The sequence below is a fragment of the Girardinichthys multiradiatus genome, chromosome 8 (genome assembly GCF_021462225.1).
Source record: "Girardinichthys multiradiatus isolate DD_20200921_A chromosome 8, DD_fGirMul_XY1, whole genome shotgun sequence".
In the NCBI taxonomy this organism is placed as follows: Eukaryota; Metazoa; Chordata; class Actinopteri; order Cyprinodontiformes; family Goodeidae; genus Girardinichthys; species Girardinichthys multiradiatus.
This window is the reverse complement of record NC_061801.1, coordinates 23,767,480-23,789,063: the sequence shown is the minus strand read 5'-3', so window position 1 is coordinate 23,789,063 and position 21,584 is coordinate 23,767,480. Positions and strand designations below refer to the sequence as shown.

Below are 21,584 nucleotides of genomic sequence, written 5' to 3'. Positions count from 1 at the left end.
GTCGCATCCCTGCGCCTTCCGGTTGGGGACAAGTCTCTGACTGTCGTTTCGGCCTACGGGCCGAGCGGTAGTGCGGAGTACCCGGCCTTCTTGGCGTCACTGTCAGGGGTGCTGGATAGTGCCCCTCCTGGGGACTCCATTATTCTGCTGGGGGACTTCAACGTCCACGTGGGAAACGACAGTGACACCTGGAGAGGCGTGATCGGGAGAAATGGCCTCCCCGATCTGAATCCGAATGGTGTATTGTTGCTGGACTTCTGTGCTAGTCACAGATTGTCCATAATGAACACCATGTTCAAACATAAGGGTGTCCATCAGTGCACTTGGCACCAGGACACCCTAGGCAGGAGGTCGATGATCGACTTTGTTGTCGTATCATCAGACCTTCGGCCGCATGTTTTGGACACTCGGGTGAAGAGAGGGGCTGAGCTGTCTACTGATCACCACCTGGTGGTGAGTTGGATCCGCTGGAGAAGGAGAAAGCCGGACAGACTTGGTAGGCCCAAGTACATAGTGAGGGTCTGTTGGGAACGTCTGGCGGAGCCCTTGGCCAGGGATGTATTCAACTCCCACCTCCGGGAGAGCTTTGACCAGATTCCGGGGGATGTTGGAGACATAGAGTCTGAGTGGACCATGTTCTCCGCATCTATTGTCGATGCTGCTGCCCGTAGCTGCGGCCGTAAGGTCTGCGGTGCCTGTCGCGGTGGCAATTCTCGAACCCGGTGGTGGACACCGGCAGTAAGGGATGCTGTCAAGCTGAAGAAGGAGTCCTATCGGCTGTGGTTGGCTTGTGGGACTCCTGAGGCGGCTGACAGGTACCGTGAGGCCAAGCGTGCCGCGGCCCGGGTGGTGGCAGAGGCAAAACCTCAGGCCTGGGAGGAGTTCGGTGAGGCCATGGAGAAGGACTCCCGGTTGGCCATGAAGCGATTCTGGCAAACCGTCAACCGCCTCAGGAGGGGGAAGCAGTGCTTCGCCAACACTGTTTACAGTGGGGGTGGGGAGCTGCTGACCTCCACTAGGGACATTATCGGGCGGGGAAGGAGTACTTCGAGGATCTCCTCAAACCTGCCATCACGCATTCCCTGGTGGAAACAGAGGCTGGGGACTCGGGGTTGGACTCTTTCATCACTCAGGCTGAAGTCACCGAGGTGGTTAAAAGGCTCCGCGGTGGCAGGGCTTCGGGGGTGGATGAGATCCGCCCTGAGTACCTCAAGTCTCTTTATGTTGTGGGGCTGTCATGGTTGATATGCCTCTTCAACATTGCGTGGCGGTCGGGGACAGTGCCTCTGGACTGGCAGACTGGGGTGGTGGTCTCCCTTCATAAGAAGGGTGACTGGAGGGTGTGTTCCAACTACAGGGGCATCACACTCCTCAGCCTCCCTGGTAAGGCCTACGCCAGGGTATTGGAGAGGAGAGTCTGGCTGATAGTCGAACCTTGGCTTCAGGAGGAGCAGTGTGGTTTTTGTCCCAGCCGTGGAACACTGGACCAGCTCTATACCCTCTACAGGGTACTCGAGGGTTCATGGGAGTTTGCCCAACCAGTTCACATGTGTTTTGTGGACCTGGAGAAAGCATTCGACTGTGTCCCTCGTGATGCCCTGTGGGGGGTGCTCCAGGAGTATGGAGTCGGGGGCCCTTTATTAGGGGCCATTCGGTCTCTGTACAAACGGAGCAGGAGTTTGGTTGCATTGCCGGCACTAAGTCGGACCTGTTCCCGGTGCATGTTGGACTCCGGCAGGGCTGCCCTTTGTCACCGGTCCTGTTCATAACTTTTATGGACAGGATTTCTAGGCGCAGCCAAGAGCCGGAGGGGGTCAGGTTTGGGGACCAGAGGATTTGGTCTCTTCTTTTTGCAGATGATGTGGTCCTGCTGCCCCCCTCTAGCCAAGACCTACAGCATGCGCTGGGGCGGTTCACAGCCGAGTGTTAAGCAGCTGGGATGAGGATCATCTTCTCCAAATCCGAGGCCATGGTTCTTGACCGGAAAAGGGTGGCTTGTCCTCTTCAGGTTGGAGGGAAGTTCCTGCCTCAAGTGGAGGAGTTTAAGTATCTCGACGTCTTGTTCACGTGTGAGGGAAGAATGGAGCGGGAGATCGACAGACGGATCGGTGCGGCTGCCACAGTAATGGGGGCGCTGTGCTGGTCCGTTGTGGTGAAGAGAGAGCTGAACCGAAAAGCAAAGCTCTCAATTTACCGGTCGGTCTACGTCCCTACCCTCACCTATGGCCATGAACTTTGGGTCATGACCGAAAGAACGAGATCCCGGATACAAGCGGCTGAAATGAGATTCCTCCGTAGGATGGCCGGGCACTCCCTTAGAAATAGGGTGAGGAACTCGGCCATCCGGGAGGGGCTCGGAGTAGAGCCGCTGCTCCTCCACATCGAGAGGAGCCAGTTGAGGTGGCTCGGGCATCTACACCGGATGCCTCCTGGACGCCTTCCTCGTGAGGTGTTCCAGGCACATCCCACCGGGGGGAGGCCCAGGGGACGGCCCAGGACACGCTGGAGGGACTATGTCTCTCGGCTGGCCTGGGAGCGCCTTGGGCTCCCCCCGGAGGAGCTGGAGGAGGTGTCTTGGGAGAGGGACACCTGGGTGTCTCTGCTGAGTCTGCTGGCGGAAGACGACGAGTACGAGTTAAAAAGGGCAAGGTGTATAGGGCACTTTTGCAAAGCACTGCATTTCATTGTTCTATTTTTGTCTGTTGTATTATTTAGAACTTGTAATTGGATCTATGTTTAATTTTTGTTACATTTTTTGATGGTTAGTATTTTTTTCAATTTATCTGGTCCTAAAACTTACAACACAGTATCATTAAAGTTTAACGCGCATATATCCTGTCATGTTTTAACATCTACATCATTTGTTCCTTATGTTGTTTACACAGAACACGTTTTTGCCAAGAAAAACCTACCTTAAGCCAATAAAGTATCTTGGATTTTACTTTGAACTGAGACTCATTAATAATTAAACTTTTTACCTCAGGCTGCTACTAGAATGGAGTAGTATTTAGGCATGTGTTGCTGTGTCCTAACAATAAAATGTGTGGTGTATTATTTACTTCTTTGCCAAGGCTTGTCTTCCTTCTTTTTATGCGCATTCCTGCGCCGCCCTCCCTCTCCGTTCGATTTGTCCCACACTGCGACCCGTCGGTCGTCCGAGAGAAATCGCCTCGGGGCGCCGCCGATGTAGAACTGACTGAAAAAATGGAGAGCGACGCGGCCGTCCGGCGAATAAAACCCCTTGTGACCCATCGTTACGCCACGCAGGACGGAGAAAGACCCAGCGACCGGTGCGAGGATAACGGCTACAGCGACGACCCGAAGAGGAAGCCCGAAGTGAGGCTGCTGTTGCTGCCGGAAGGTCTAGCGGCTGCCCTGCTCTCCGGGTTTGTGTTGCTGCTGTGGGGACTCGTTCATCTGTCTCTGCAGCAGCTTGTCATCGGGAAGCCGAGCGGAGAGTTCAACGCAGAAAGAGCCAGGTGTGTTTGCTCCTTATTTCAGTTCATATTTATGTTTTATAGCCGGAAGACAAGAAGGTTAACCTTTCTCCTTGTTTGAGGTTTAGACCCTCCTTAGAAAGTGCTGTTGTTTCTTTCTTCCGGGCTCACCTTTACCTTCAAGCTCCAGAGGAGACGACAGGGTTTAATGGTTTGAGTCGGAAGAGAAAAATATGGAACAACTATTTAATTTTATCTTTCACGAAGTAAATGTTTTTGCAAATGATATGAGAGAAATCTGTTTTGGTTTTACAAATCACCGCTGAATTGTAAAGGGTAAAACAAAACTGCAAATAAACCTCAATGAATAAAGGTTAGCTTATTGTCAACTTATTTAAATGGGTTTAAACAATTAAACCTTAATGTGAGTACATACAAAGCCTTGCAAAAGTGTCCATATCCCTTAAAACCCTTTTTGGTATCCTAGCGGATAGATCAGGGATGTCAAAGTCAAATACACCGAGAGCCAAAAAACCAAATTTGCTACAAGCCAAGGACCAGACTGGTTAAATGTTTATTAAAACATATTGAAATGATTGCACATAGCCTATTGAACCAAGACCTAACACAGAGTACATTATTTAATAATTAAATGAATAAAGCAATATTTTGTTATGGCTCTGTAAGTAACCTCAAGGGGAAACATTTTCAACAGGCAAACAGCAAAAAATTCAATTGGTTTGAAAAACAAAGTATGTTTCTTAATATCAAGATGAATACATAAATAAAAGTGCGTGCATTATAAACTTTATATTGCATTATATTCTTTCATTACAGCCAAACTTTCTCCACACAGAAGACACACAGGTTTGCCTTTTGCCTCCGTGAACATGTACTCTGCCTCCCACCTGGCTTGAAACCCCCTGTTCTCAGCGTCCACCTCACGTTTAGCCATGTTTGAGGAGGGGGGTACCTGAAAGTTGATCTCTGCTGTGATTGCTGATGAACAATGAAGCCGCTTGTGCGCGCTACAGTGACTTCGCGGACTACCGTTGCATTGTGGGGAATGTAGTGTGGTGCGTGCAAAATGCCAGCGGGCGGCTGTGGCCTGCAGGCCGGTTCTAATAGTAATTAAATATCATCCAGGGGGCCATAGATAATTAATTCGCGGGCCGACCTTGACTTTGACATATGTGGGATAGAGCAACAGAGTAGTAAATAATTATCAAGTAGAAATAAAGTAATACATGGTTACTGATTATTTTGACAAATTAAATCTGGACAGAGTTTCATGCATTTGTATCTAGGCCCCCTTTTACTGCAATACCCCTAAATAAATTCTGATGCAACCATCCACATTCCAAAGTAACATGATTGCACTGATTTCAGTAGGAAAAAGGAAGAGCTTGTAAACAACTGCAAACCGACCTACATGTGGCTGTCTGCCCAAACTGACAGACGAGAAAGGAGAGCAATATTAAAGCAGTCAAGAGGCTCTGGAGGAGCTGCACAGTTTTACGGCTTAGGTGGGAGAATTTGTTAACAGGACATTTATTAGTCATGCATTCTGCAAAGTCTGGCCTTCGTGGAAGAGTGGCAAAAAGAAAGCCATTATATATAGAGAACCACAGTAAATTCTGTTTGGATTCTTCCACAAACCTCGTAGGGGACACAGGAAATGTGTACAAAGGTTATGCAGGGAAGCAAAGTAACGCTGCAAGCCATACTGAACACACGATCCCCACGGTAACTGAGTGTTTCAAAACAGGCAGTTTAAAAAAATACTAAAATAATACTTATTAAAAGCAGCTGCAACCTTTTTAAGATTAAAGGATCAGAGCCTTCAGTATGCAGTTTTTAGTGCGGGGGAGGGGGGCGTGCAGGGATTATGGCACAAAATCTGAGGTCAGCGCAACTGGGGTTGAGCTTTTAAAAGGATTTGCTATCATTTAACTGCTTGCTGCAATAATTAGTGCTACATGTGAAGTGATTTAGACCTATAAGTTTCTATGTCTGCAATGTGGAAATCCAGATTTAAACTAGAGGTCCAATTCAGACCATTAAAAGACTGCTGAGCAAATGGGGTAAAAGCAGGAACTGTAACATAATCTGCTGACACTTAGGTTGCTAGAGGAAAACGGCAGAAGATGGTATTTCTCTTCCCATGGTTTGATGACAGAAGTTTTTTTGCAGGTGATCAGCAAATGAGCTTGATAGTATCTGGGTGGTTTTGTACCCATGTAGGCAGCATCTGACAAAGCTGTTTTAAATGCTCTGTTTGCTTAATACAAAAACGCAGTAGAAATATCAGGGTTTCTTTCTCCTGTGCACATGAACATTTTTGTTTTATTTCCTGGCTTGTTTATAATAAAATAATGCTCGCCATGATCGGATTCAAGCAAGGCAGGCAGCAGCTCATGTCTTCTTCTTCCAAGTACTTTTTGTTTTACTTTCATTTAATTTTGAACCCTGTTGTTTTGGGGGTGGGTCCCCTTGTTTTTAGTTTATAATGGAGACTATGCACAAAATAATTAATGATTAGTGTCCATTGAGAGTGAAGAGTGCTTTCCACGGTTTCTTGGCTGTTTCCTCTGTTTTAATGAATGATGTTTAGTGAGACACAGCCTGGATTAAAAGGTTTGATGCTGGTTGTTTTTCTCACAAACACACACAGGGTCTGTCTGGCAGCGTCTTAGCTGGGCTGAGCTGCGGTTTAACCTTTCATGTCTGACGGTGATCTCTTTCTTCTTTTACTTTAGACAACACTTGGAAAAGATCACCAGCGTCGGACCTCGCCCCGTTGGCAGCCAGGAGAACGAGGTCCTGACAGTGAACTACTTGTTGGAGCAGATAGAGAACATCCGAGTCAGGACGGCTGCAGGCCCTCATCGGCTCACAGTGGACGTTCAGCGTCCCACCGGCTCCTTCTCCATTGACTTTCTAGGAGGGTTCACAAGTTTCTATGACCGCGTCACCAACATCGCAGTGAAGCTGGAGCCCAAAGATGGTGCCCAGCACCTCATGCTCGCCAACTGCCACTTTGACACGGTGGCCAACAGCCCAGGTATAAATTCATTAGTTGGGTCCTTTTTCACGTGAGGGATTCAGGGGCAGCCCAGAATGTTTTCAAAGGAGTGGCCAGAGAGGGGGGCACACCAAAACTGATGAGAGGGGTACATCTGCAGACTGAAGTTTAGGCCTTAAACATTAGTTGGTTTATTCGATTGGCCCTGCTTTCCCTCTGTTTATTTTGTGTTTTTCCTCACTCTTTTACTTACTTTCGGCTGCTGCAAAGCGAGGCGATAGAATGAATAATAATGCGATCTTCAGTCATAAAGTTGAGGTTGCAGAATTATATTTAAAATGGTGTCTGTTTCTATTATGTACGTGTATAATTCTATGTAGAAACGTAGCTAATCAGATACACCCATGGAGACATGCTCATCCAATCACGTGATTCGCTTTATTAATCCTTCTAATATAGAACGTGTGCACAAACATGACGTCAATTATAAGTAAATTTGTATTATTTTAAAATGATTCTTTTTCCATTTCAATTTAAATATAGAAAATGATGTATTTATTTATTTATTCCTTTAATGCTATTATGTTCGTACAGGAAAGACTTATAGGTTACGAACTAGTTGTATGCAGATGTGTCAGACTGGTTAGTTGGGTTAGACTGATATGAACTACAATAAAAGCCCCCCAAACTAATCACTGTGTTTACATGTTAACACTAAAACAAGACTAGATGTAATAATTTTCAAAGTTAAATTCCTTTAAACTCACATGCTGTCCCTTTTGATGTCTTCGGCCACGTTCTTATATTTCGGTTACAGAGACTCAATGCATTCGGATGAAAAAGACCCTTTAATATTTTTGTGCACTGTGCATTACGGACGATATTTGGACCACCCGGTGTTGAATTTACAGAGTTTACTCTTGCCAAACGACTGGAGAGAAATAGAGGTGTTACTATGCAGGAGGTTTTCACTGTTTTCACTCCGCATCCTGCTAGCAGGTTGAAGATAATAGTTTCTCAGATCAGACTCGCATACAATCACACTTGGAGTCGCACGTAAACACAGCCTTGCAGGTTAGAGAAAAATAAACCCAAACGGTGTGGACCAGAAAAATAAATATACATCAGAAAATCTGATATCCTGGAATTTCTAATAAAAATAATAATAATGGAGGCGAACAAAGAGCCCGTGCATGCTCTTGAACCGTCTATTACACTGTTTTAATTTATCTGTTGTAGGGCTGCAACTGACGATTATTTTGCTAATCGATTAATATGTCAACTATCTTCGATTAATAATCGCATTGCAAAAGGTGCTTAATAGGAGATTGTTTTTACAGGATTTGTACCAGGTGAAGCTAAAACTACGCCACTTTAGGAGTTCTGGATAGAGCATATTTAAAGACAAAGAAAGTTTTTCACCTTAAATGCAAAATGTATATATTTTTGTACAATTATGGCCTAATTATTGCTCTGAGTGGGTTGTTCTTTCAGCAAATGGCATGTTTTAGAGTCCGCATACTCCAGTTAACCATGATTCGATTACTAAATTAGTTGATGATTATTTCAATAATCGATTAATCACGATTAATCTGATTAATTGTGTCCGCCCTGATCCGTAGACCCTCACAGAGCTTCTCTGGAATGAGGGGGCGAAACAGGAAAGACATCCAGACCCACAGTTATCCAACCTCGCCCTGCCCCCACCTCCTAACAAACCCATTCACTCTAGAAAGCCGAAGCTCATGATGTATTTGACCTTTAGTTGACTTTTTCCCCTTATTTCTAAACTTTTGTTCCTTACCGTTAGTCAGTCTAATCTGTCTGAATCACATGCGCTTGTCACATGCTCCTTTCCTTTCTTCCTGCTCTGACCCTGATTCCTTTGAGCCCTGATGACCAAACATTTTTTTCCTTGCTGAACCTATTCCTGCCACGTTCTGGTCCCACTGTTATCAGAGTTATCACCTCTCCCGTCTTTGTTCATTCCTATCAAGCGACCCCATTGGTTTGCATGATACACATTCGCATCCCTCTTTATGAAGGACTTCCTGCATGTGTTTCCCGGTATTCACATTTGTCCAATAACTCGGTGTATTGTTTTTGTTCCTGTAGCACGTTAGCTTGTGTACTCGTTTCAGGCGCCAGCGATGATGCGGTGAGCTGTGCTGTGATGCTGGAGGTCCTCCATGCTTTGGCCAACCAGTCCACTCCTCTCCACCACGGCGTAGTCTTCCTCTTTAATGGAGCAGAGGAAAATATCCTACAGGTGAAATGGATCAGCACGTGTGGCAAACCTTGGCTCTAATACTAAGTTTGTTTGGCTATGGTTGTTTTGTCTTCCTTGTCTCAGTTATCTTTATCTCTTTGTCTTCCTCTTGTAAACAATTTTATTTCAGGCCAGCCATGGTTTTATTACCCAGCATCCCTGGGCTAAACTGGTTCGTGCTTTCATTAACTTGGAGGCTGCAGGTGTCGGCGGGAAGGAAGTTGTTTTTCAGACAGGTTTGGAAAGATTCATATGTAGGAAACTGATGATTTTCAACCAGTTTGTGATGTGCTCTATACACACATATATGTATGTGTGCGGCCTTTTTTCCCACAGAAGATGTTTTGGTTTGTAAAATCTGCAGAGCATGTTTTCCTTTTAATGAGGTTCAGAAACTCCTGCTTCTTTTTACACATTTCTGCAGCTTCTAATCTGAAACTAGGTTTTATTCTTTATTTATTTATAATTCATATGCATCACACATTATTATAGCTTTTATTCTAGCATTACAAAAACCATTAAAAATGTTTTCCTATCCCTTAAACTTTTCCACATTGTGTCACTTTAGAACTACAAACCTTAATGTATTTTAGAAAGGTTAGATTTGAAAACCAAAGGTATTGCTTTTTTTTTTTTTAAATACAAAGGATATGTAGTTTACCACCAAAAATCTGACAAGCGTGGCTGTAGATGTGTTCAGCCCACTTTTTCTCTGATACCCCTTAACAAAGTCCAGTAGAACCAATCGCCTAGTTAATAAAGAGTCCACCCTTTTGTAATTTAATCTCAGGATAAATCCAGCTGTTCTGTGAAGGCCTCAGAGGTTTGTTAGAGAACATTAGTGAACAAACAGCATCAGGAAGACCAAGGCTTACCGCAGACAGGTCAGTGATAAAGTTGTGGAGAAGGTTTAAGCAGGTTTAGACTCGAAACCCAGTTCTGACGCTTTGAATGCCTCACTGAACACCATATAACATGTGACCAATAGTGTGGTTTAACTGCAAACCCACCAAAACACGGCTAACGCTGCACATTACCTTGAACATTTGATGGTGGTGGCAGGGTCATGCTGTGGGGAGGCTTTTCTTCAGCAGCCATGGATTAAATTACACACTGGTGGACTATTTACTAATTAGGTGATTCTAAATGCAATTGATTGTAGTGTGTTTTGTTTAGAGTTATCAGAGGAAAAGACGGTTGAATGTAAATGTGTCAAAACATTTTAAAAACCACATAATTTCCTTCTACTTGCCGGTCATGCATTATTTTGTGTTCACAAACATAAATGATTACAATACATTGCGGTTTGCGGCTGTAACATGACAAAATGTTAATAAGTTCAGGGGTGCGAATACTTTTCCACCATCTAAACATCTCAGCAGCCTTTTATCAACTTTACTCCTGAAGGGCCGGAGAACCCGTGGCTCGTCCAGGCCTACGTTCACGCAGCTAAACACCCCTTCGCCTCTGTGGTCGGACAGGAGGTTTTTCAGAGCGGCGTCATTCCCTCTGACACAGACTTCCGCATCTATAGGGACTTTGGAAACATCCCAGGTAAGACCAATCCCAGTGCAGAACTAAATGATCAGTGAAATAAAGTTGCACCAGATAATTTGTTGACCTTTATCTTTTTTTTTTTTTTTTTTTTACAGGAATTGATCTTGCGTTCATTGAAAACGGATTCATCTATCACACCAAATACGACACAGCCAACAGAATACTGACAGGCTCAATACAGAGAGCTGGTATATATCTGATTTCCTCTCAATCCATCCATACATATATCTGATAATGAACTCCCTTGCTCATAGATTCAGTGGGTTTAAAGCTGGTTATTTTGTCTACTTGTTTGCTGCTGGTTAATGATCTCCTGATGTCAATCTCTGAAAAGCTAAAAGACACAAACCTCATTTACCTGAGGTCTCTGTGCTGCTGTTATTCAGCTTTTACTTAGCAAAAAACGCAGCCAGTCAGCACTAAAGGCTCAAGACGTTTGGCATGTGTCCTATCTCACTCAGCAACCACTGGACATCTCCCTCCTCTTCCTCCGTATGCAACAGCTCGACAGAAATGGCATAAATTATTAGAGAGGGGCAAACAAGATTTCAGAGGGAGCAGCCGTGTATTTTTAGTGTGTGAAGGAGGAAGAGCTTTGTAAGGTGGAGGGCAGGAGGAAACACTGATAGCTCTGCTCTTTTTGAGGCTTATGATAGAGAAAGGAAACAAAATGGGGCAAAGTACAAAACTGAAAGTGCTTTCATTTCTTTTTTTCATGCAGGAGAATTGGTGTAGAAGCATTTCACGGTGATTAAAATAACACTTTTAAAGGAATACGGTTATTTTTGTAAACCTGATTATGTTGAATTCAGAAAGGGAGGCTGTGGCTACATCGCAAACAGTGAGACTTAAAGGAACAAGGAGATGTTGTTCTCTCAGTTGTTGACCACAGCGAACCTACCAGGCGGAAGAACAATGCAGCATTGTTTTAAATGCGTGGTTGCGTGTCAAGCATGCTGACGGAGGCAGCTCACACACACACACACACACACACACACACACACACACACACACACAGACACAGTTCAACATGATGTAACCAGACGTTGGTGCTAAACTGTGACTTTTTCATAAATCAGCTGCTGTGCTGCTGTTGTGTAATACGAACAACGCCACATGCTTTTTTACCGTCATCATTTCCCACACATGAGAACACTTCTGCGATGTTTTCCTGACGTTGGTTTCAGTTACATCTGAGGGATTTAAAACCCATGTGTGAGAAAGTGTTTATTTTCTTTAGACAAAATCGAGCATGTGAGCATGAAGCTGTGTTTTACAAAGTATTTTTTAGGAGAGTTGTGTCAAGAGCATCACTGTTTATGTGCAGGATTGTGGTTGTGTGTGTGTGTGGCCAAGTAGGTTTGATTTAGATCTTAATATGTTCATCCTTTATAACTTTTTGAATTGTGATTAGCAGCAAAGCAGCCTTTATTTTTAGATAAAAGCAGATGTTTTAAGGAGCTGCAGCTGATTTACAGTTTATGGTTTCATTACGACAGGAATGACAGTGTGGGAAACCTCCTCATTTTCCTGTTCTGCCGATCATTTAACAACTCTGTCTGTCACTAAAAACGGGGGTTCTTTTTTGTTCTATGGTGGAAAGTTAACGTTTTCACGTTTGCAATGTCCTCAACGCTTTTAGGCACTACCTAGTAAGGATATGTAAAGCCTTAAAATGAATACCTTTCATGACATAATTTATTAGTAATGTTTGGGTAGCAAAAACCACTACTTTAACATCCTAATTTCCCCCTTTCATAATCACATGCATGAATTTCTATACCATCTGTTTTGATTGTTCTGAACCTACTTTTGTGCACACTCGCTGCTTCTAGGTGACAACATCTTGGCTGTTTTGAAGCACCTGGTAACATCAGAGAAGCTGGCGGACTCCTCAGAGTATCGACATGGGAACATGGTGTTTTTTGACCTCCTGGGGGTGGTTGCAGTTGCCTATCCAGCTCGCATAGGCACCATCGTCAACTACATGGTCGCCTCAGCCACCTTCCTCTATCTAGCCAAGAAGGCGTCTCTGCCCGGCAATCGAGGCAGGTCTCGGTTTCTCTTGTGGACGAAACGTCGTGTCACTTCCTAGGTTTATGTTTCTCTTCATGTTACATTTCTCTCCATCTCTTTTTAGGTGGCCGTTATGTTTGGGACCTGGCCTGTGCCACGGGTGTAGTAGTGCTGGGCTGGTTCGTCACCCTGCTGTCGGTGCTCATTGTCGCTCTTCTCATTACTCTGTTGGGCCACTCCATGTTCTGGTACACTCACTTTTATGCTGCCATCTGTTTGTATGGAGCTGCAGCCACTGGGAAGATGATCCTCATCCAGACTTTGGCCAAGAACCTGTACTATGGAGTGAGTCTGTTTTCAGAGAGTTTTCTAAGTGACAGTGAAGGAAGCATTCAGAACCAAACTGCTTGCACATTTTCCGAACATCTCCGCTGTGAGTTGCTGCAACAGGCCGTGCTGAGCATCGTGTGTCTCCCACACAGGGTGTACGTCTGGTGGAGCTGGGCAGTCTGTATTTTGACGTCAGCTTGCTGCTGTGGGGCTGCAGCCTGGTGTGGCTCACCCAGCGGGGCTTGTGTTCCGCCTATGTGCCCATGCTGATGGTGGCGTTTCCCCTGATTACCAGACTGCTGCTGATGAAGGAATTTAAACACCGAGGTAAACATTTGTAAATCATCTCAGCTACATTTAAGCCCAAAGTTATTCATACCCCTGGCAGATTTAGAGGTATATTATGGTCTGCAGTGAGCTGTTCAACAGGCTTGCTGCTGGAAGAAAGCCAGCTGTAGTTTTTTTTTTATTTAGTTCCTGCGCAATGACTTACTTATTTGCAACTAGAAATATTTCCAAACAGCAGAATTTGTCTCTCTTGTAAAAGGAAAACTGTAGGAGCCTTCTTTCAGCCTGTTGACAAGCTGTACACAGAAACAGGTGGAGGAGGGGTATTTCTATATGTCACTCCGGACACAGAGAAACAATAACTTTTTTTTAAAACTACTGTCTGATGGCAGTAGCTCAAAAAGTCCATAGTGAGAGTGTGAGGAGCCACTGATATTGTTCATTAATATTGTGTTTTTTTTACCCGTTCTAAATCGGAAGCATTTTTGGCAACACTTTTGTTATTTTTACAAAAGACAAGACGACTGCACTCTGCTTAAGCGGGGTGGGGTTGTGCATGTAAACGTTGGCAGAATCTGTCTTTAGAAAAACGACACAAACTGAGATGCATTTCTAGTTTTTGTTCTTTAACTGCAGATTTATAGGACATTATTAAGGTCAGATCCAAAAACAAAAACAACAACGAGGCTTATTTAGATGTGGGATGAAAAACAGCAGCTGAGCTTCCTGACAAACCGTTTTTTCCTCCAGGAGCATCACTGAAGTACAGCGGGTTGTATCTTTTGGGCCTGGCGCTGCCGTATGTCCACTTCATGTTCCTCATCTGGGTGGTGTTTGAGATTTTCACCCCGATCATGGGCCGCAGTGGCACAGAGATACCCCCCGAGGTGGTGATGGCCTCTTTGGTCACTTTGGCAATCATTGTCCTCTCGTCTTATTTTGTAAGCAATTACACAAAAATCCACAACACTTAACTTAAGAATCTGAATTTTATTTTTCAAACCTAAAATATTGAATTTCTAATATCTTCTACATAGTTTGCACAAATAACAATATTGCTCACCTTTTTATTTATTTCAGAAGATTGTGGTGTATATTGCTTTTAATGCACATATATTTGCTTCTCTCAGCTTCATTTTATCTACTTGGTGAGGAGCACAAAGTGGATCCTGGCATCTCTGGGCTCGACGTTTGTTGTCATGTTCCTGTTGGTGTCTGCCGGCCTCTTCTTCCCTTATTCTGGGAATCCAAACAGCCCCCGGCCAAAGAGGATATTCCTGCAGGTTCAAAGTCACAACACGCATTTGTTTTCAGCAGGACCATTTGTTTTGCATGATCCATTAGAAAGGCATGGACGCAGCAAATGAGATAAGATGGATTTATATAAGAGCAACATCTTCTTTCTGCAGCATACGACTCGGACTTTCCACAACCTTCAGGGCCAGGTGGAGAGCAGAGACTCTGGCATCTGGATAAACAGCTTCGACTTCACAGCAGTACAGCACATCACACCCCACATCCCCGAGATCAACGACAGCATCCGGACCCACTGCCGAGAGGACCGACCCTTCTGTGGGTACCCCTGGTTCCTGCCTGTGAAGTTTCTCAGCAGGTCAGAGTGACAATCTGACTGCACACTGATTGTTTCCATGCCCCAAACTTGACTTGACATAGAGCTTTGGTGTATTTGTAGGAAGAACTGGTACCTTCCCGCCCCAAACGTGTCTCCAGGTTCTCCAGTGGAGTTCAGCCTTCTGTCCAAGGAGGTGACAAGCTGGGGAACTGTCAAGATGACCTTCAGTGTGAATGGTAGCAAGCATTATATTAGACAAATCAGACACCCAGATAATTCATGCAGTTAAAAGTGAAGAACTGAACTTGAAAGGGTGTCAACCGAACAAAATTTGATCACTTATTTGTGAGCATTTAGGTGAGGGTAAACACCTCTGTCCCTTATGTCTCATTTAGGACCCAGCCACATGTCTCTGTATCTGATGCCTCACAGAGGAGCCAGTCTTTCCACCTGGTCTCTCGGTGATGGGACGCCTCAGTTTGACCTGAACGGAGAATATTTTGTTTTTTATTCCCATGGCCTCGATGCCCCTACATGGACCTTTTGGTTCGAAATACAGGTAAAGTCCAAAACAGACATTTCTGTTTGTCAAAAGTAAGTTTTCGGGTTAAAGTATCAGCTACATATGTCCTGATCAGCAATTTTTATACGAGTCATTTAAGACTAGGCGTTTACCAAAATGTGTATGCAGTTAAACAGCACACTGTTTAATCAGTATTGCATGGTCTACATTAGTATTGTGATTGTATAGCACTTAACTGACAAACTCTAACATTTTGGACATTGCAGTCTCCATTTTACTTGCAGGATGACCTTAATATGCTGCTCTAACACAGGGTTAACTGTGCTTCTATCATCTTCTGACAACACGTGACCTGAAACACAACTGGCTTCTAAAAATACATCTAGTCTGACACATGCAGCTTCATCAATAGATAAACTCACATATTGCTCCTGTTGAAGTGCTAGCTTAACATTAGCATGTTTTCTCTTTGTTTTGACATGACTTATTGATAATGAGCCTTGTAACATATTTCCATATGGTCCTAGTTAATCATGTTGGGACAAATTTTCCAAATAGCTTCCTAAACTCAACACTTTGCTTTGCAAGTTGTAACATTTAGACTAATGTTTCTGTGGCTCTTCTGAGACAGTTGCAAAAATGATCTGAGCACTGGCAGAGATCGTCACGTGACACAGACGGGGGCTGCAGCGGCTAATATTGTCTCTCTTTAACTGAGAACAGCAAAGGGTGAAAAAGACGTCAATTTTCAGGGAAAACCCAGATTTGTTAGATGAATAAAAAATCACCATTAACGGTGGTCCAGGGTTGAGCCTTGATGGGGGCCTGGATCTGATGCCCAGAATTGGATCAGGACATCCCTACTACCTATTTCCTGTTGGTGTACCGCATAGCTTTTTAAAATCTTCCATAATGCTGTCATTCTAACCATTCTAACCTTTAATTTATTACAACATTGTTGGGAAATCATTTAAATCGATAAAAATGGGATGAATGTAAAAGGTTTGTTTTTGTCAAACTTCCATCCATCCATCCATCCATCATAAAAATTATAAATGTTTAGGAACTCTTTATTTAGATTTTCTTGCATGATGTAATAATTGCTTCCTGGCTTCAGAGGACTAGTAATTTCTCTTGCTGACATTGATCAGGGATGATCTGCTCACCATTTACAGTTGAATCTGATTTAAATGAGTTGCAGACATTACATCTTCTTTATTGAACTTTTTTTTTTTTTTTTTACTTGTTAATAAAAGTTGACCGTAAATCAGGATCATACATGTTTAAAGAAAATGTCAAAAGTAACAGATCATTGTGGCTCAACTGTGTGTTTCGACATGAAACTTATTCCAAACACACATCAACGAAGAAAGGAGTTGTATCACTTTTCTGGACCAAGTCTTAGTCAGAAGATCTGAAAATGATCCTTCTCAGATTGGTAACATGATCTCAATAAAGTGTTAAATATTTGTGTTACACAATTGTCAGCCAGATATTTCACTTTCTCTCCGAACTGATTTCTGATTTAGACATTTCTGGATTTTCAGCTTAAAGCCTCAGCCAGTAATCTCTGCAGGACATTTGCTCCGTTGAAGAACATGGTTGTGAATGCATAGTTTCACCGTCACATGAAAGTCTTTAAAGTCCAAGTTCAGGGAGTTTAGTTTGATTACATTTAACAGTCCACTCTTCTTCTGTTTTTCTTCTTTGTTTGATCTAAAGAGCAAGCAGCTCAGTGTAGGGGTGAAGCTGTTGCTTTGGGTTTGGTTCCTCCCATATGGAGTGATTCATGGTTTTATTTTCTGTCAGCCCCCTACAGAACCGGATCCAGCCGGCCCGGAGGGGATGATTTCAGTTGCCATATCGACCCACTACTTCTTCGGCGAGGACCGACGGACTGCTCAGCTGGAGGAAATCCTCCATAAGTTTCCCACCTGGGCTTTTCCCTCCTCCTGGGTCAGTACCTACGACATGTACCGGTACTGAGGACCTCTCTACTAAAACAGAGGAGCTGGGATGACCCACTGAGACATTTCAGAGAGCGGCCCTGCTGCCTTTTAACTCGGACACAGAAACACAAACCAACACCCGCGCTGCGCCCCGGCTTGCCTGAGAGAGACCTCTATTACTGTGTCGGCGGGCTGAGCAGCTGACTGAGCAGGATCGGCGCTCAGGCCACCACAAGCCTCATGCTCACTACTCGGTTAGTGAAACAAAGGAGTCTTAAGTTTGTATTTTTTGTACTCAGCTGTGCCTTTACATTCCACGCTCTTCTTCTCCCACATTTCATCCCACTCATATGCTAGCACTCTCCTTGAATGATTTACGTCGCATGTATCAGTCGCTCCGTTTACCAGCAACCCTCCTGAGCTGCCGACACACTAAACGTGACTCTGGATTCCTCTGCAGATATCCACCGCCATCGGTTCAGTAACATACTGCTTAGGATGAGTAATGTCAACCCATGTTGGCTTCTTTTTATGAAATGAAAAAGGAGCTATTCATGCACTGCATCCATTAGGAACAAATATATGTTGCATATCCCAACGATTAACCATAAAACTGCTCATCTTTCCTGCCTGTGCTGCAGATTGGCAGCAAACAATCCACGGGTTTAAATGAGGGAAGGTAACGTCTGCTCAAACTGACAGAGGGTGTGCAACAAACACAAAACGAGCTGGCTGAAGTTTCCCAGGGTTTCTAAAAGTCCATGAAAAACAACATTTAAATGTTAGCTTTGGAACCAACAGAAAGAAATGAGAAGAATCAATTTTTATTAGTTTTAAACTGTATTCCCTGAATCCCTGAACAAAGTTCTGGATTCACACTGAACCAGGTCCTTCTGTTTTGTTCCACACTGAAGTGATGCTTATTTACATTTCATCTTGCTGTAATTTTACTTTTCTGAAACCTGATTAGCCTTAATGGGGTCTATAGCAGCACCAGTCATTTTCTGTTGCTTTACTAAATCTCTTTTTTGTTTCACTTTTGTTTTTTGTTTCACTATTGTTCTTCTGTATCTTTCTGGCACAAAATGAATCTAAATAGTGAAGACGTGTCATATATTAGAGCCAAAAGGTAATTATTTATTAAGTAATTTAACAGAATGGTGACAGTTCTGTGAATTTTAGTGGATAGATAACTTTAACTGCTTTTTTTATTTTACCACAATTTGTTAGATTTCTGGATTGCAGCCTTTAAATAGTAGCTCCAAAAAGTTAGTCAAGGCATTCATCTTGAATCTTTATGTTTTTATGCAGCAGATTTACTTTACTTTGCCGCAAATGCACCAACATGTTTACCATAAATAAAAGTAATTACAATAAGTATTGCATCAATGCTCAGCTAAGCCAACTGTTAATATCTTCCAAAAAATGTCTGTATATTTTATACAGTCAGTCAGTCAGTCATTTTCTACCGCTTATTCCATAGTGGGTCACGGGGGAGCTGGTGCCTATCTCCAGCAGTCTATGGGAGAGAGGCGGGGTACACCCTGGACAGGTTGCCAGTCCGTCACAGGGCAACACACATACAACCATGCACACACTCATTCATACACCTAAGGGCAATTTAGAGTGACCAATTAACCTAACAGGCATGTCTTGGACTGTGGGATAATTTTAAATATCAAGGAATAAAATCTCAAACCAGTATTGTTTGTTTTGGACAATAATTATACATAAGTGTTAGATTTGACGCATTATGTGTTAAAATGGTTAAAATCATTAAATAATTCCTTCAAACTCCTAAAAAATAACATTTCTTAGTCATAGAGATTCATTTTATTTGCCAAGAAAGATTTACAAGACGTTTGTGTACTTGTTTCAGCTCATGTCCTTGAAAACGATGACCATTAACATTCATATGCAAATGTAAAATTATTAAACGAGAAATAACCTGCTGTCACCTGCCTATGATTAAACGTTGACATAAGGTGCGTGCAAATGTAAAACAAAAATCCACTGGTGCTGCTAAAGGAAGCCTCTAATGTAAGCCGTTGGGTGTCCATCATCCAACCCGGCTGTTAGCAGAGGGTTTGTCCTTACGACACACACGGATCAACCGTCAGGGTCCAACACCAACATTACAGTCTCTAAAGCTTTTTTAGCTGATGATGTTGAGATGGTTTTGTCAGGTTATAAACTAAATCAGTATGATTGATTGTAGGCTCCTCTGTTCTCCAGCAGGTTGATCTGATCGGTTGCTCATTGGTGCATTCAGGGAGATTTTTTGTGAGATTGCTCCACGAACTGATGTGTGGGCTCCACCTTTAGTGTAATTAAGGTAAATTCAAGTTGTTGAAACTTTGGGAGCCCCGCCAATACTTTTTTTTGCCGTGATCCAAGTCAGCCGTTTAGCTTTCTTCATGCAGAACAGATGGTGGGACGGAAGGAGGCTTTCAGTTTTCTGCCTTCAATGATGCACAGAGATTAAAATCCCTCTACCAGGTTCATGTTGGAGGTTTTTTATGCTACGTATAAGTGCAACACATGATATTCTGCTCCAGATGGCGTTTAGTGTATTATCAGAGGAAAGCAAATGAATAGAAATGAACAAAATCAGCTGCTGTATAAAAAAATGCAATGAGGCGAACGCTCTTGTTGAAGCTCTGTGCTTGTTGTCTTCATCTGTAACAGTCCTGAAACTCCTGGCACGGATCTCTGTCTGTCTTTCTAGTACATACATTTTCAGCCTTATTCAGGACATCTCCACTCCAGAAGGAAATTGGTTAGGGTGTTCAAGAATAACCCAGGAACATCCAAGGCTTAAGCCTACTGTAAACTGGAAGCTGCTGGAACACCAGTGTCAATGTCCATAGTGTAGCAAGTTTAACATCAACATTAAATAAGAACGAAGCACCTGCTCCAAAGGCACCCAAAAACATTGTATGCACTGTTCTGCATGGTGGTGGCAGGATCATGGTGATGGCTTTTTTTGTTGCTGCTAGTTTTACTGGTGCCTTGCACAAACTTAAACTCAGATCAACAGCAAGATGGTTGAAACGGTTGGTGCTTCAGAAGAACCGTGATCCCAAACACATCCAAACCGGTTTTGGAATAAATAAAAGGGGTTAACAGTCGGACCTGTAACGGCGCCGTACAAAAAACCTGTGGACAAAACTTAAAACAACCTATTTTAACGAGCTGTCAGAGTTACAGCAGCAGCTTGTTGAGGTCTACAAAAATAGTGCTGCGGATGTATGGATAATTTCACACTAAACGGAAACTTGTGCACCCAGCTTTTGTTTAAAAACAAATCATTACAGTTGTATGTTGTGTAATCAGGTCACTTTGGTTGGAAGAAAAAAACGCTTCAGATGAATCTTAAAAATCCAGAAATGAGTTTAACATTAATGTGGGAGAAGAGTGTGACCTCTGATCAGAGACAGAAAGATGGTCTGATAGAGGATGTCTTGGGGTCCATTATCAGACCATCCATAGATCATCTACTATCAGACCATATTACAGTCATGGATAATATTATCTCCTTGTGAACATCTAAGTCATTAAAATTAGACAGCAGAGGTGATGTAGGTAGACATTAATGGGAAACTGCATTAATTTAACTGTTTAGTCCATTTGCGGTATTAAATAAAAGTACTGTAAGTGAATATATATTTTTAGACTAAATAGAATGCATATACAAGCTGTTAAATAAATCTTTATTTTCTTTGAACAACACGTATTCAGAGGTCCAGAGTATTTCAGAATGTTTTACTGTTCTCCGCTGTTTAATATGAGCATGTTAGACATGAGAGTTGTGAAATGACCCCTTCTGCACTGCTGGTGCTCCCACTGTTTGATTACAGCTGCTTTAAAGCCCCACATAAGAAAGTAAGCTTAAAATGAGAGAACTACGGTGGTAATAAAACAGACCAACCATTGAGCTGTGTGTGTGTGTGTTCTGCACAACCTCACACTGGGATGTAGCTTTATAATCATCAAACATCAGGCTGAGAAATCAGCTGCACTCACTGAAATGTCTTAATGTTGATGGATGTCACTTTTTGTTTTGGTTAAATGATTTGATTGTTCACTCAAGCCTGTTTTCCTCAAGTGTTCTGAGCATTAACTGTAAGATGGATTTTTTTTTTTTTTTATCAGCAATAAGACAAATGTTAGTGTTATTAGTGGTGATGTAATTTTATGGGACTGATCTGGTTAAGTGTTTCTGTTGAGAAAATGAGATTTTTACATTATGCAAAAAGGTTGAACTAAAGTAGCACTTGTACAGAGATTAAAATGCTTCTAACTTTTAGCTTGTGTTTTTATTCATTTCAGCATTCTGGCTGCATAACCAAAACCTTTTGCATCCACACAGGATTTGTTCTTGAAACTCTTCAATAACAGCCAGATTTGTAGAGAACACCACTAAGACTTCTCCCATGAACACCCGGGGCTGTGCATCTCTCCAGCTCCTCCAGAGTTACCATGGAGCTCAGTTACACCGTTTTGTTGTTCTATCATAACCCCAATAAAACATGCAGAAGTTTGTGGCTGTAACGCGACAAACGTCTAGAGGTATAAATTGATGGATTAATGCTTCAGTCGAGTCAAATGAGGCAA

At 43.0% G+C, this 21,584-nt stretch overlaps 1 protein-coding gene across 1 annotated transcript; it reads left to right on the top strand.

The window, feature by feature from the left end:
* The first annotated feature begins 3,051 nt into the window (after positions 1 to 3,051).
* Positions 3,052 to 21,276, top strand: LOC124872533 (endoplasmic reticulum metallopeptidase 1). Its single transcript, XM_047372646.1, has 15 exons — positions 3,052 to 3,479; positions 6,197 to 6,501; positions 8,604 to 8,731; positions 8,862 to 8,967; positions 10,139 to 10,285; positions 10,384 to 10,476; positions 12,124 to 12,336; positions 12,429 to 12,649; positions 12,787 to 12,961; positions 13,673 to 13,863; positions 14,053 to 14,205; positions 14,332 to 14,534; positions 14,616 to 14,731; positions 14,891 to 15,054; positions 16,828 to 21,276. The coding sequence occupies exons 1-15, from the start codon at positions 3,091 to 3,093 to the stop codon at positions 17,002 to 17,004; spliced, it is 2,781 nt and encodes a 926-aa protein (XP_047228602.1). The 5' UTR covers positions 3,052 to 3,090; the 3' UTR covers positions 17,005 to 21,276.
* Positions 21,277 to 21,584: the final 308 nt, after the last annotated feature.

Coding starts and splice junctions, on each gene's coding strand:
- LOC124872533 (XM_047372646.1), top strand. CDS start 3,091: ATGCGCATTCCTGCGCCGCCCTCCCTCTCCGTTCGATTTGTCCCACAC. Junction 12,337..12,428: donor GTCTCTGCCCGGCAATCGAG/GCAGGTCTCGGT, acceptor ATCTCTTTTTAG/GTGGCCGTTATGTTTGGGAC. Junction 14,732..14,890: donor GATGACCTTCAGTGTGAATG/GTAGCAAGCATT, acceptor TGTCTCATTTAG/GACCCAGCCACATGTCTCTG.